Genomic DNA, 15,888 nt, shown 5'->3' on the forward strand with positions numbered 1-15,888 from the left:
ACAAAAGTGTGCCGAGTGAACAGGGAATACTGGTTTCATGCATCCCTGTCACACTACTGACATTATGCCCCCTGACTTTTATTACTGCACCCCCAGATCAGACAGGCTAGATCCGGCCCTGTTACACAATTAGATTTTATTTTACCCTCCTGCTGCTTATGGTGCTGTTCTTGTTAGCCAGTGTAGTAGATCCTTCAGAGGTCTGTTTCCCTCCCTGATAGCTCATCTAGTATCGTAGAGGTAAGGAATTGTAGTAACTTGCTGAAACAGTGTGCAGGTTAGTTCTCAGCATATTTTTTTCAATCTAATGTTCAGTTGGCTGAAAACTCTAAAATAAACATTTAAACATACAATGAAGAGCTGAATGAATTGTGAATTAAGTATGATTGCTGTTGTAGTTCCTGTCATTCATATCTATTTTTTTGTCTGTCTCTGCAGGTTGGTCCCATGGGGTACAGGTCACTATGCCTGACCACAAGAAGGCGGTCATGCTCTTCCAACCTACCTTACTGCGGTGCCATTACTCCACCACCTCTTCCCAGCCTGTCCTGGTGCAGTGGAAATATAAGTCTTTTTGCCAGGACCGTACAGAGGAGGCGCTGGGCATCAGCAAAGCCCCCAGCAAAGCCAACATGGGGGGGAACCAGTACTTGGACTGTGCCGACGGCAGCAGAACGGTGCGTCCCGTGGCCTCCAAACTGGGGACATCTGTGACGGTGGGGGACTTCTACAAGGGGAGAGACATCTCCATCGTTAATGGTAATGTGGTTTAATTTATAAATATTGCTTTGAAAGGAAAAGGATATCCACTTCAGCCCTGGAAGATTTTACCCCCTTCATGGCCAGGGCATTTTTTTGCTATTTGACACTGCGCTACTTTAACTGGCAGTTGCTTGGTCAACACTTTACCTAAATTAAATTTATATAATTTTTTACACAAATAGCTTTCTTTTCGTGGTATTTGATCACCACAGGGTTTTTTATTTTTTATTATATAAAGGAAAAAAGACCTAAAATTTTGGAAAATTTCTGCTAAAAACATATCCAAAAAAGTTTTTAAAAATCAAATCTCTTCATAAATTTAGGCCAAAATGTATTCTGCTTCTGCTCCATATTGATTGATTGTAATCTACAAACAATGGTATAGATACTGGAATTTGTATTTATTTATTATATTACTAATGGCGATGATTAGTGACTTATAGTGGGACTGTAGTAGTGCGGTGGGAAATCTGATACTGGGTGGGAACTGACTAATTAGTTCCACTGCCATTACCAGTGACACTATTACAATGATCAGAGATAATACTATACACTGCCACCGCACTAATGACGCTGGCTGGGAAGGTGTTAACATCTTGTGTAATCAAGGGGTTAAATGTGAGCCTAACTACCTGTATTGTGAGCTGCTTTTTACTAATTATCTCTCAGTTTCTCTTTCTGTGGTTAAAATCTTGGTCTCCTTACGATATTGCCTCATCCAGTTTAAAATTGTCCACTGGGCCTATCTCACTCCCTGTAAGATACATAAAATGAAGGCCTCGCATTCTCCAGAATGTTGGCGCTGTGGTCACTCCCCTGGTGACTTTACCTACATTTTCTGGTTATGCCTCATATTTAGATCATATTGAAATCAGATTGTCTCTGTAATTAATACAGTTGCATGTACCTCCTTTACACCATTCCTGAGAACCTGTTTGTTAGGTCTGGTGGAGGATTTGGTTCCCACTGGGGCAAAAGAGGACAATGATTGGCCTCCTTTTATTTTATGCCAGCAAGGCTATCACTTTAACTTGGAAGAAATATACACCACCCTCCCCTTTCCTTTTGGAAGCAGCATGTTAACACTACTCTCCCATTATACAAAGATACCTATCTCCATACGGGATGCCCAAAAAAATGCAAAAAACCTGATCGAAATGGCTGGTGGAATCCTTTACGGCTGATGTCTAGACCACTACCAGGGTCCACCACCATTTATTCCTCCTGCCACCTGCTTGGCCCAATAGACAATCTCTAGGAACCTGGGTTACGCACTGATATGAAATATGATGGAATCTTGCTGATATCCTCCTTTTAAAACGAGCCACACCCAGGGGCGGACTGACCATTTGGAAACTCGGGCACTGCCCAAGGGCCCGGGGTCAGTAGAGCACCCCATGAGATGGCCCTGGTACCTTTTTCATAGGCTTTTTTGAGTTTGGGCAAGGACACAGGGGCCCCATGATCCCCTATTGCCCGGGGGCCCCATGAGTAGTCAGTCCGCCCCTGGCCACACCTTTATAGTTTTGTAGTTGATGGCATACATGCACCTGACCTCTGTTGGGTAATTGTCTGTATGATGCCACTTCGTTGGCTACATACCTGAGACTGTAGTGTTTGTGTTCTGTTGTATTTTTTGTACTTTTCTACGAAACAGCAATAAAAAGAAATAAAAAAATACCTAGGGGAAGGAGAAACAGAAAAACGGGAGCCAGTCAATTATGCTGCAACATTCACGAGTTAAAAAGAGACGTGCTATATCTTAATATAGTACCTCTACATCAATACAAACACTCACTGACCCCATACAGTTGCAAGAAAAAGTATGTGAACCCCTTGGGATTACGTGGAGTTTTGCATGAATTGGGCATAAAATGTGCTCTGAACGTCATCAGATACTTCTGTAACCCTTTCCAGCTTCATGCAAGTCAACAATTCTTGATCGTAGGTCTTCTGAGAGCTCTTTTCTGCGAGGCATGGTTCACATCAGACAGTGCTTCTTGAAACCAGTAAACCCAAAACAGGTGTGTGTTTTTTAAGGGCAGGACAGCTGTCAGCAACACATCCAATATCATCACACTGATTGGAGTCAAGGTTGGCTCACTCCTGGCTCCAATTAGCTCTGGGAGAAGTCATTAAGCTAGGGCCTCACATACTTTTTCCTCCCTGCACTGTGAATGTTTACATGTTATGTGCAATTAAACCATGGCAACATCTAATGTTTGTGTAGTATTATGTTCAGCAGACTGTGTTCTTCTATTGTTGTGACTTAGATGATGTTCAGAGCACATTTTATGCCCAATTCATGCAAAACTCCATGTAATCCCAAGGGGTTCACATACTTTTTCTTGCAACTGTATATGTTGAACACAGCCCGAGTCTGAATCCCTGATCTATGGAAACAGATCTTCCACCAACATTAGGCCATTGGTTCACTAGACTGAATGAAATAGAAACCTGGAAAGCTTACTGGCCATGTTGTATAGTAGAGAGGATAAATTTAGGGACACAGGTGCAAGTGCTGGCCTATGCCTGCTCTCCCCATTACCGTGACTCAGTCTCCGGAATGGTTACCCTAGTCCACTGAATGATTGGCACTCAATTTCGGTCACTACCACCTGTTTCCTTAAGACTCTGGGAGGAGGGACAGAGGCTGAGGCAGCAGAGGTCTTCCCCCAACTCCATTCCCATTTCCCTTTGGTCCCCATTCCCCCTACAATGCTGGTTGTGTGCAGTCCTATGGGTACCTATGTGTATGCATTGGCAAGACATTTAGTGTAGCACACATTGATTGTCACAAGCACAATTTTTGTTCTCACTATTCATATATGCACGTTTAATATTATTAACACCATATTTATGTTTTTTCATTGATTTATGGTTTACATGTGGGAACGCATTATATGCTAGCCGCACAATTTGTTTTTTTATGAGGTTTATTGCGATGAGGGTTCTCTATACACATGGGTATGAATACTTTTTCAAGGCACTGCAGCTGGAGGTGAGCAGGGACCAAAGAGAGAGGAGGATCAGCAAACCAGGGAATCAACCAAGCTTGGGGTTACTACTGAGCGGAGGATCAGCAGAGCTGCTGGTTACTGAGCAAGGGATCAGCAAAGCTGGGGGTATTACTGAGTGGGGTATTAGCAGAGCCGGGAGTACTGCTGAGTAGGAGATCTGCTGAATGAGGGTACTAATAAGCTGGGGATCTATCACGTACCTGGTGATGAAGGCCAATGGAGAGAGGGCTTCCCTTTCGGCTAAGTCCCGGATTCCCCTGAGAGTGGGACAGCGAGAGTCAGGCCCAAAGTTGCACAGGTCGCCTGTAGGAGTGCTAGTTGGTGGTCCACTAAGAAGCACAGCTGGTGCACGGAGATAGGTCTGCAGACAGGAGGCGCCTGTGCGTGGTATGCAAGCCCTTCCGGGATTTAGATGTTTACTGGGTAGTCTGTTCAAGCCAAGGTCAGGTACCAGGTGGGAATCAGAGCAGATGTAGTCAGATGGGATAGCTGAGGTCATTCACAGAGGAGCGAGAGAGTGAGAGAGAGAGAAAGAGGGAGTATCCGTAAGCCAAGCCAAGGTCAGATTGGGTAAATCATAGTAGACTGGTCCAGGAGCAAGCCGAGTCAGTAACAGGAAATCACAAGTCAGAATCACAGGAAACAGGAACAGGACACGGGGAGCTAGAGATCGTCCATCAACCAGAGGAAGTGATCAGCCTCCTTATAAAGGCCGTCTGGCACCAGACTGAGGCTGATGTGTACTTCTGCGGCCATGTAGAGTACTGGCAGAAATGCCAGATCTTCCAGAACTCCTGCCGTGGACAGGACCCTGACAGGATCTGCTTAACGAGCTGGGGATCCTAATGAGCTGGGGTTCTACTGGGCCCCTTTAAAACAAACAGAAAATCAACACGCACATTTGCCCAGCATCATTTAAGCTTCAAATAACCATCACTGAAACATCACAGAAGCATCAAAAAACATATTAAAAAAAGCACGTTGAAGCGGTAGGCACTTTAATGTGTTTTAAAGTTTCAACAAATATAAATGAGCCCTAAGTGTTACTTAATGAGAAAAAACAGGTCTCCTGGCTGATAGGGCTGTGCAGTTGGGCAAAGCTGTGTGAATCTGAGGATCAGACGAACAGGAATACAAATCCTTTGCAGGTTGAAAAGCTCCCATGTATTTATTTCATCTGTTTTCCGGGAATGTGGATTTACCTTTCACATTAAATCCTTTTCCTTGCTTGCTTCCTAGTGATTATCTGACATTCGTTTTAATCACTTTCAGTCCTCTACATCAGCTAGCCAAGTAATCAGAGTTTCCAGTAAATTCCTTCTGCTCCATCTCTGGGGAGGGAAGGTACCCAGGAATGATACTGCTGATCACTTTCTATGGAGGCGATCCTTGTGGCCAAAAGCTTATGTACTGTCACTACGTTTTATGTTCCTGTCACTCACTTTAATGTATACTCAGCACAGTTTAATGCAGCAATTATGAAGCTGACTTTTACAATCCCACAACTGCTTTATTGTTCTTTTCATAGCATGCTGGGGCTTTTCCATTCTCTTTATTGAATAGGAATACACATCCTATACAATAAGTAGGAAGTATTGATGGTTTAAAAAAAAACTGTTAGATGGGCATGTTAGCGAGCACAATATACAGGGATATGGGATATTATTATTATTATACAGGATTTATATATATTATTATTATTATTATTATACAGGATTTATATAGCGCCAACAGTTTGCTCAGCGCTTTACAATATAACAGGAGACAATACAGCAACAATACAGTTCAATACAAGAGGGATAGGAGGGCCCTGATCCTTGGAGCTTACAATCTAGGATATCATTTTTTGACATGAACATAAACACAACCACATAGGTTGAACTGGATGAACTAGTGTCTTTATTCAACCTTACCAACTATGAAAACTATGAATTGTTGGTTAAAGTGGAATATCTAACTTTAGATTGGTATTGTCACTCCATTTGCTGTAATAGGGCAGCACAGGGGCTAAATGGTTAGCACTCCCACCTGGCAGTACTAGGGTCATTGGTTTGAATCCCAACCACGGCACCACCTGTCTGGAGTTTGCATGTTCTCCCTGTGCCTGCATAGGCTTCCTCTGGGTACTCCGGTTTTCTCCCACACTCCAAAGACATGCTGGTAGGTTATTTGGATCCTGTCTAAATTGTCCCTAGTGTATGTATGAATGTGAGTTAGGGACCTTAGATTGTACACCCCTTGAGGGTTAGGGACTGATGTGAATGTACAATATATATGTAAAGCATGGCGTAAATTGATGGTGCTATACAAGTACATGAAACAATAAATAATAGTGAGTTATCCCTTCCTATTTGTGTCCTGGCTGGAGCAGATACAGTCATTATTGACAGTCTTCATCAGATATCTGAACTCCACAAATCCACATCCACAAATACCTGTATCTTTATTGCATGCAGAAGGTGCAGGCAAACACACAGTAGATGTTAGTATTTGAAGACCAAAAGGAATGTTTTCCTCCTCATGTCAGTGTCTGTCTTGCAGGAAGAATAACAGGAAGTTACAATGAGGATGGAGGAAATTGTACCATTCAAATAACTGCAATTAGTACAGTGACCACATGGTGGCAGCATAATAGTAACTCATTAAAAAGCATAGAAATATACCCAAATGTAGTTACATTTCCCATATATCACAAAAATAAAACAAAAACAAGCCACCCAAAATGACACAAATAGCTAGTGTCATTGTCATATCTCCGACTCACTTGTACAAGTGTGGATCCATGAACCCAGAAAAATGCATACTAAACAATATGGTAGTGTGACAAGAGCACTCCTACCTGGAGAAAGTAGGTTACTAAATGATCCACGCGGAGTAATATGATTCAAAATAATTTCCAACAATACTTTATTTGATCACATAGATCATAAGGAGGTTAAACATGAGCACGGTGAACATGTCAAACACATAAAATCATGTTAAAAAGCACTTGGCGTCTTCATTACGGGGTCATCTTAGCACATAGAGTACCATATAAGGCAATGTAGGGTAATAATAAGATAATTATCCTAGATTTCCATGAGTTTCCAACTTGTATTAGAGTGAGCCATGTATTCAGCAGATATGTTCCCAATGTACGTCAGGAGCCTCCTGGTATGTGAGAGCTGGAACACAGAAATACATAATGTATGTATAGAAATATAAGAACCGAATCACATCTAAAGCTCACCAGGCCTCCCTCTACACAAGTCAATGGATACTTCTATTACCTTCTCAATGATGAGGCTATCAAACCCGCTTCTCAAATGTAGGGACTGCCTGGGTAACCACCCCAAGTGAAACAAAGTCCACAGTACCAAATGATTCTGGGGATATATATAAAAAATGAATGTATAGATCACAGGCATCAAGTAAACCATGAAAACAAAAAACACAATGTGGGTATATTACCATCAATAAAGATCAAGAAGACTCCCGTCGACTTGAAATAGGATCAGGTCCTTGATGCTTGTTCAAGAGGTGCATATGGGGGTGGAGAACCGGGTAGTCACAGTACGTGGATTTCAAACATATGTAGTATGTATTGGCAGGCCGTAAGTACCTGAGTCTATATACCCAATGAAGGGTTTCCAAAAATTGCTCAAATAGAGAAAATTATTGCGGTTTCATAAGGATATGGCTATGTCACAGCATATAATACCTGAATAGGATAGCTTATATATACATGTATACTATCCTCCTGAGAGGATTTCCAAAAAATTCCCCGAGTATACAGGGTAAATTAGGCCCATATGACATGCCTTCTTAACACCATATAAGCCCTGTGAACTAAACAGCTGTAAGCTTAAATAACTTGCCACCGGTGGAAGGTATGTTCCCCTAGGGGATTGCCGTTTGCGAACTGCTGTAATAGTAGCCTTATGGTAGTTTTCAGAGGGCCTTGTGCCTTCCTAGCAGGGAGCTGTGACACCGCCGTTCCTTCCCGCCTCGTGGGCGCCGCACCCTATGAAGACACTGAGCGTAGTGACGTCAATACGTTGACGCGTTTCGTCCGCCAATCACCGCAGACTTCGTCAGACTGCTGGATAATTAATATTCTTTGACTAAACATATAAGACAGGCTGTTTTCCCCTCCCCCTTCAGGGAAGGGAGAATATCTAGGGGGGAAATGGCCTATCAGATTAATGAGGAGATGGATGCTGAGATTAGATCTGCATTTACAAGGACCCTCAGGTAGAGGGAAATGAGGGAGACATCAAGACTAAGTTTAAATTGCATAAGAAACTAACTACTAAATATTTGAATAGGAAGTGGGATATTACATCCCTTGAATCGTATATAGAGAGAGGGATTGTTCCCAGAGGATTAAGAGAAAGGGTAATTCCAGCAGAACATCTTCACACTCCCAGATTTTTGGAAAGGTGGAAAGAGGTCTGTATAAAGCATGGCATAGAGATCATGCGACTAATTGTGGAAGAAGAGAAGGTTCAATTGAATGAACTCTCTAATGAAATTAATGAGAGTGCAAAATCACTTGATCCTCTGAAGAACGATCCTGAATTTGATAAACATAACGACTTCCTTAGAAAAGAGATAGAAAAAATACAAAAAAATTTGAAATTCACGAAACAACAAAAATTTAGAAGAGATTTAGAGGATTGGGAGAAAGGAGAGATATTTGATTTAACAAATAGCAGAGGAAGCAGTCGATCAAAACGTAAAAAACATTTTTTGGTGTTAAGAAGGCATGTCATATGGGCCTAATTTACCCTGTATACTCTGGGAATTTTTTGGAAATCCTCTCAGGAGGATAGTATACATGTATATATACGCTATCCTATTCAGGTATTATATGCTGTGACATAGCCATATCCTTATGAAACCGCAATAATTTTCTCTATTTGAGCAATTTTTGGAAACCCTTCATTGGGTATATAGACTCAGGTACTTACGGCCTGCCAATACATACTACATATGTTTGAAATCCATGTACTGTGACTACCTGGTTCTCCACCCCCATATGCACCTCTTGAACAAGCATCAAGGACCTGATCCCATTTCAAGTCGACGGGAGTCTTCTTGATCTTTATTGATGGTAATATACCCACATTGTGTTTTTTGTTTTCATGGTTTACTTGATGCCTGTGATCTATACATTCATTTTTTATATATATCCCCAGAATCATTTGGTACTGTGGACTTTGTTTCACTTGGGGTGGTTACCCAGGAAGTCCCTACATTTGAGAAGCGGGTTTGATAGCCTCATCATTGAGAAGGTAATAGAAGTATCCATTGACTTGTGTAGAGGGAGGCCTGGTGAGCTTTAGATGTGATTCGGTTCTTATATTTCTATACATACATTATGTATTTCTGTGTTCCAGCTCTCACATACCAGGAGGCTCCTGACGTACATTGGGAACATATCTGCTGAATACATGGCTCACTCTAATACAAGTTGGAAACTCATGGAAATCTAGGATAATTATCTTATTATTACCCTACATTGCCTTATATGGTACTCTATGTGCTAAGATGACCCCGTAATGAAGACGCCAAGTGCTTTTTAACATGATTTTATGTGTTTGACATGTTCACCGTGCTCATGTTTAACCTCCTTATGATCTATGTGATCAAATAAAGTATTGTTGGAAATTATTTTGAATCATATTACTCCGCGTGGATCATTTAGTAACCTACTTTCTCCAGGTAGGAGTGCTCTTGTCACATTTCCCATATAACTGCAGGAGCAACACAGTTTATTTGCAATTCTAGCCTGAATTGCAGTCATATTTCAGTAATTTGTTGTCAGTCCACCCAGTACTGTTTGAGTGTTTGGCAGATGCTGGAGCATTAAAGAATTCCAGGTATGGATATTTTATATCCAATGTAAAAGTGCTGCACTATTCCTCAAAAACATATAAGCAAATACAGTAATATGAATAAACACATAAAACACAATAACATCTGTGTGAATCCAGTGCCAAACAGTGCTTCTCGTATATAATAATCAGGCTGATGGACCTGATAATGTCATATTTGCAGAAATGCGTCATATCTAATGAAACGCGTTGGGCGGAGCCGAAAGCTATGACGTTACTGCACATGCGCGCTTTGATACTTGGAATTCTGGGAGTTGGGGTTTTTTTTTTTTTTTTGCTGGATACTGTATGCATTTCCCTTTGTAAGTTTTTTTAACCTGTTTTAATAGACTTTGCTCCTGGATTGTACACTATTTGGAGCGTGTTTGCTCGGTTTTATACTACCTTCTGCTGCTGTGTTACTGGAGGAGAAGTCGGGGTTTAAGCTGCGGGGTGCCATCTCGCCTTGCCGTATGATAAGTGCTGTTTGACTTCTCGCATGAGAGTCGTACACCCTTCGGTAAGCCTCTGTGTGTGGTATGGTGGAGGACATGAGGTGGTACATGGGAGAAGAGTTGAGGGAGGTCACGCTGCACTGTCTATACATGCAATTGATTGATTGCATGTCTATTGTGGATTTTTATGGGAATCACTTTTTGGCACTGGATTCACGCGGATGCTATTCTGTTTTATCTGTTTATTCATATTATTGTATTTTATTGTATGCTTTTTTGAGGCATAGCACTTTTACATTGCATGTTTGTTATATAGTGTATCCTATACTGGGTTCCGGGTGGCACAGTGGCTTAGTGGTTAGCATGTCTGCCGTGCATTAAATGGGTCATGGGTTTGATTCCCAACCATGGTGCCTCCTGCATGGAGTTTGCATGTTCTCCCTGTGCTTGCGTGGGTTTCCTCTTGGTACTCCAGTTTCCTCCCACACTCTAAAGACATGCTGGTAGGTTAATTGGCTCCTGTCTAAATTGTCCTGGTTTATCCCTGGCCATGCGGGATCTCCTGCATGGTGGGGGTTGGGGAAAGATCTGGCAACCTACCCTGTAAAATAATTGCTAAGAGAATTCATGGAAAAAGTCGCTTACGAGTGACAGTCCATGCAATCACCAAGGGTCGGATACAACTAAATAGATAGATATTGGGTTCCATATTGCACACATTTTTTCTTTTAAAATTCTGTTTTATACTATAGATATTCTATACATACAGTGAAGGAAATAAGTTTTTGCTCCCTTGCTGATTTTGAATGTTTGCCCACTCACAAAGAAATGATCAGTCTAAAAATCGAATGTTCGGTGTATTGTAACACTGAGAGACAGAATAGCAACAAAAAATCCAAAAGAAATGCGTGTCTAACAAATGATGACTGATTTGCATGTTCATTAAGGGGAAATAAGTATTTGATCCCCTATCATTCAGCAGGATTTCTGGCTACCAGGTGTCTTTCATACAGGTAACAAGCTGAGATTAGAAGCAGTCTCTTAAAGGGAGTGCTGCTAATCTCATTTTGTTACCTGTATAAAAGACACCTGTCCACAGGAGCAATCAAACAATCAGATTCCAAACTCTCCACCATGGCAAAGACCAAAGAGCTGTCCAAGGATGTCAGGGACAGGATTCTAGACCTACACAAGGCTGGACTGGGCTACCAAACTATGATTTTGCAATGATTTTTAGGTGATAGTTTCTCTTTATAAGACATGCAGGGTCTAAAAGACCCCAGATGTCTCCTGTGGGCTCCACTGGATGTATTGTAATGCAGATCGCAGTGACAAAATGACAGTGGTGACCCGGAAGTGACATCATACACCTCACTTTCTGGGTCACAGCAAGAAGAGGAGGAGAGCTGCCGTGTCTCCGCGCTCCTCTCTCCCCTCCACCTGCCAACACTCGCCATGTCGGCCCCAGGCCTGCAGATGGGTAAGCAGAGCCCGGAATTCATGGCGGGAGTGCGCATGGGGGTGGGGCATTTTTCTGGGGGCTGTGGAATCGGGCGGAAGCACAGCCACCCAACTGCTTCCACCTGACAGGTAGGAGTCTGCCTCTCTGTTCTAGACACAATCCCGGTGGCTGCAGCCACTGGATTGTGTGTAAACCCCCCCCCCCCCTCGCTGTCAGGTCCATAGGATATATGGACTTGGCAGCAAAAGGGTTAATCCAGCTTGGATCAATGTAACTATTTACAGTAAATACTATAATCAGCCGATGCCTCTGGAAGCTGGAAATCATTGAAGCGGACAGTACTACTTCACTAACTTCCAGGTCCCGTGATGAGCGGCTGGACTGCTACATTCTGAACACAGGAGGTCAGCTATTCAGCACAGGCACCATTAAGAGAATGCTTTGCATTTTCACAATGAATGCAGGCCATTCTCTCATGCATCACGCTCTTTGTTCAATGATTTCCAGCTTTCAGAGGCATCAGTCAGGTATGGTATGTACACTATATTGCCAAAGTATTGGGCAAGCCCTCCAAATCATAGGATTCAGGTGTTCCTACCCCCTCCATGGCCACAGGTGTATACAATCAAGCACCTAGGCATGCAGACTGCTTTTACAAACATTTGTGAAAGAATGGGTCGCTCTCAGGAGCTCAGTGACTCCAAGCGTGGTCCCGTGATAGGTGGCCACCTGTGCAATAAGTCCATCTGTGACATTTCCTGGCTACTAAATATTCCACGCTCAACTGTTAGTGGGATTATAACAAAGTGGAAGCAACTGGGAACAACAGCAACTCAGCCACCACGTGGTAGGCCACGTCACATGACAGAGCAGGGTCAGCGCATGCTGAAGCGCACAGTGCGCAGAAGTCGCTAACTATCTGCAGAGTCAATAGCTAAAGACCTCCAAACTTGGTGTGGCCTTCAGATTAGCACAACAACAGTGTGTAGAGAGCTTCATGGAATGGGTTTCCATGGTCGAGGAGCTGCATCCAAGCCTTACATCACCAAGTGCAATGCAAAGCGTCGGATGCTGTGGTGTAAAGCACGCCGCCACTGGACTCTAGAGTAGTGGAGACGTGTTCTCTGGAGTGACAAATCACGCTTCTTTCTCTGGCAATCCGATGGGCGTGTCTGGGTTTGGCGGTTGCCAGGAGAATGTTACTTGTCTGACTACATTGTGCCAAGTGTAAAGTTTGGTGGAGGGGGGATTATGGTGTGGGGGTGTTTTTCAGGGGTTGGGCTTGGCCCGTTAGTTCCAGTGAAGGGAACTCTTAAGGCATCAGACATTTTGGACAATTTCATGCTCCCAACTTTGTGGGAACAGTTTGGGGATGGCTCCTTCCTGTTCCAACATGACTGCGCACCAGTGCACAAAGCAAGGTCCATAAAGACTTGGATGAGCCAGTTTGGGGTGGAGGAACTTGACTGGCCTGCACAGAGTCCTGACCTCAACCCCAAAGAACACCTTTATGATGAATTAGAGCGGAGAGCTGCAAGCCAGGCCTCCTCCCCCGACATCAGTGCCTGACCTCACAAATGTGCTTCTGGAAGAATGGTCCAACCTTCCCATAGACACCCTCCTAAACCTTGTGGACGGCGTTCCCAGAAGAGTTGAAGCTGTTATAGCTGCAAAGGGCGGGGCCAACTCAATATTGAACCCTACGGGCTAAGACTGGGATGCCACTAAAGGTCATGTGCGTGGAAAGGCCGGCGCCCAATACTTTTGGTAATACCATGTACATAGTTAGTCCAAGCTGGATCAATGTAACAAGCTGGATTTCCTCTATAAAGTGTGTGTAAACCCCTAACAATGAAGGCCTCTTATTTGCTACTTTTTAAAAATTGAATAAACAGTACCAATGAAAACATTTTACCATACCTGTTTGAAAAGTGCCCCACTACTCGGTGGACTACAGATGCCCCTCTCTCCTATTTCATAGAGAGAATGAGAAGGAGAGGTGAATGGATGCCATGGCTATGCTGGTGAAGCACACATGGCTGCACTGGGTTCAAAGAAAAACAGAAGGCTGCATGGAGAACCATACTGCAATTTAGGTAAGTAGAGCAGGGGGAAGAGGGGTGGGCCTGCAGTTTGAGAGTGAGGGACTGCGAAGTGAAACTATGTTTGTAAAGGTTGTAGCCACAAATGCCAGAATTGTTGGGTTACATTATACCTGACAACACCTTGACACGTCTCACAGCTTCTGGCACACTATAATCTGGAGTGGCCATCCCAGTCTAATGATCAAACATCATCAAGCCATTCTGGAGAGATCCCAAACATGTGGTTCATGCAAGACGACCAAAGATTTTACATGACCTGAAGGCATTTTGCCAAGATGAATGGGCAGCTCTACCACCTGCAAGGATTTGGGGGCCTCATAGACAACTATTACAAAAGACTGCATGCTGTCATTGATGCTAAAGGGGGCAATACACAGAATTATGAACTAAGGGGACGCAGACTGAACAAGGGGCATTTCATTTTTTCGCTTGTTGCCATGTTTTGTTTTTTGATTGGGCCATTCTGTTATGACCTATAGTTACAGAATATGAATCCCATAAGAAATAAAAGAAACGTGTTTTTCCGGCTAACCAGGGTGGATAAAAATCAATGATTTTTTTTAAAAAATCAAAAAAATCGGATTTTTTTTATTTAAATCGGATTTTTTTTATTTAAATTTGATTTTTTTGATTTAAATCGGATTTTTTTGATTTAAATCGGATTTTTTTTATTTAAATCGGATTTTTTTGATTTAAATCGGATTTTTTTGATTTTAATCGGATTTTTTTGTATAAAATGCTTTATGAGGAAAAAATATTACCATCCAAAGGTTATTCCATCATGAAATAAAGATTAGTTTTTTAATTATGTAGAATAAGGCTGTATATGTTTAATTTTTTTGGTAAATAAATTCCATGAATCCATTCACAATGTCATGCTCTTCCAGAGGTTTTTGTAAGATTATTGGGCAGTTTCTCTGCCTACAAGATATTATCACAGATGTTCGGTTTACTTTTGTAGTTCTCAAAACTGAATTTGACTCAGCGGAGATCACATGCCTCTTCTTCACAGCAAAAATGTTATAACATGAACAGAGTTAAGAAAAAGACCTTCATCCTAACTTCTACAAACCTATGAATACAGAATCAACCCCTTCACTGCTAAGTTTCAAGAAGTTCAGTGAATAGAATAGAAACAATATTTTTCTGATTGTTTGGAGTGGAATAGATCTGCACAAGAAGAAAGTGAGACTAAGTGTGAGGAGGAAGGGGCTGACAGTCTAAGTTTCTTAAAATATATATATTTTGTTTAGCCAAATTAGTTACCAAACATGGATGTTTAAGCAAATCACATATGCTGGAATGTTATTGTTCAGTTGAATAAATCTATTTAAATTGTTATTATTAAGGTAATGATTATTTTTCTCAGAAAAGAAAAGTCCAAATATCAATGATTAACCTATTAAACTGGGGATAAAAAAACTAATATGAAAAGTTATTATTCTAAAAATCTTCATCTACTTGTATATTAAAGTTATACCAGCAAGAATTAGTCTTTATGTAGAAAACTAGGATTTAAATCAAGCCTTACTGACTAGTGATTTAAATTGTGATTTAAATCAGTTTGATTTAAATCAAATCCACCCTGCGGCTAACTCATGTTTTCTTTAAAAATGGTACATACTGTATATTACTAATTCTCCCAGGGGAAGGAAACTTTTTAGCATGACTGCAATAGGCAAAACTTTATTTATTTTTGTGGATAGAGTAAGGGAGGGTTATAACCCCTCTTTTGATGCCAATTGTCTCCCATTGGGGAAATTTCCGTTTACTTCGTGTCCCATAGCCAAAACGTGAAGTGGGAAGAAATCCCCCCAAAGTGAGAGAATCCTGTGGTGCCACCAGAACCAGTGTCCGCTTTGGAAGATTTCCACATGGTTACTGTTCTGGTGTCCAGTCAAAATTTGGGATTTTCTTTCACTTTCCCTTTTGATGATAATGGGAAAACAGAACAAATGGAGAGGGTTGATCTCCCTAACAAGGGCACAGACAGTAATAACAACCTTACAGGGGTTCTAATCCATCTAAAACTTACAAAAAAAACAAAACTTTTTGCCGTTTTATACTTTAATAGGGATTTCATTGCCTACTTTGGGCCAAGTACAGTTTCACTTTAATTTATTTGTTGCTCATCACATTTCCTAAATTCCTCCTTTTAAACTCTTTTCTGTATTTTTTTGTTTAATTCAGATGCCGACCTCCAGTTTGGGACTGTGCAGTGGGGTG

The 15,888-nt window shown here is 41.8% G+C and overlaps 1 protein-coding gene across 3 annotated transcripts in view; it reads left to right on the forward strand.

Moving 5' to 3' along the window:
- The window catches only part of ILDR2 (immunoglobulin like domain containing receptor 2), a 492,420-nt gene that overhangs the window by 208,526 nt on the left and 268,006 nt on the right, over nucleotides 1–15,888 (forward strand). For all 3 annotated transcript variants that reach the window (XM_089660826.1, XM_089660825.1, XM_089660827.1), the window contains exons 2-3: nucleotides 439–759; nucleotides 15,853–15,888. The exon at nucleotides 15,853–15,888 is cut by the window's right edge and continues 84 nt beyond it. In XM_089660826.1, coding sequence (XP_089516952.1) covers nucleotides 439–759; nucleotides 15,853–15,888 — 357 coding nt within the window. The remainder of the gene's footprint in view (nucleotides 1–438; nucleotides 760–15,852) is intronic.

This window comes from Staurois parvus, unplaced genomic scaffold (assembly GCF_062004578.1).
Source record: "Staurois parvus isolate SC_StPar_1 unplaced genomic scaffold, SC_StPar_1.0 ptg001283l, whole genome shotgun sequence".
In the NCBI taxonomy this organism is placed as follows: domain Eukaryota; kingdom Metazoa; phylum Chordata; class Amphibia; order Anura; family Ranidae; genus Staurois; species Staurois parvus.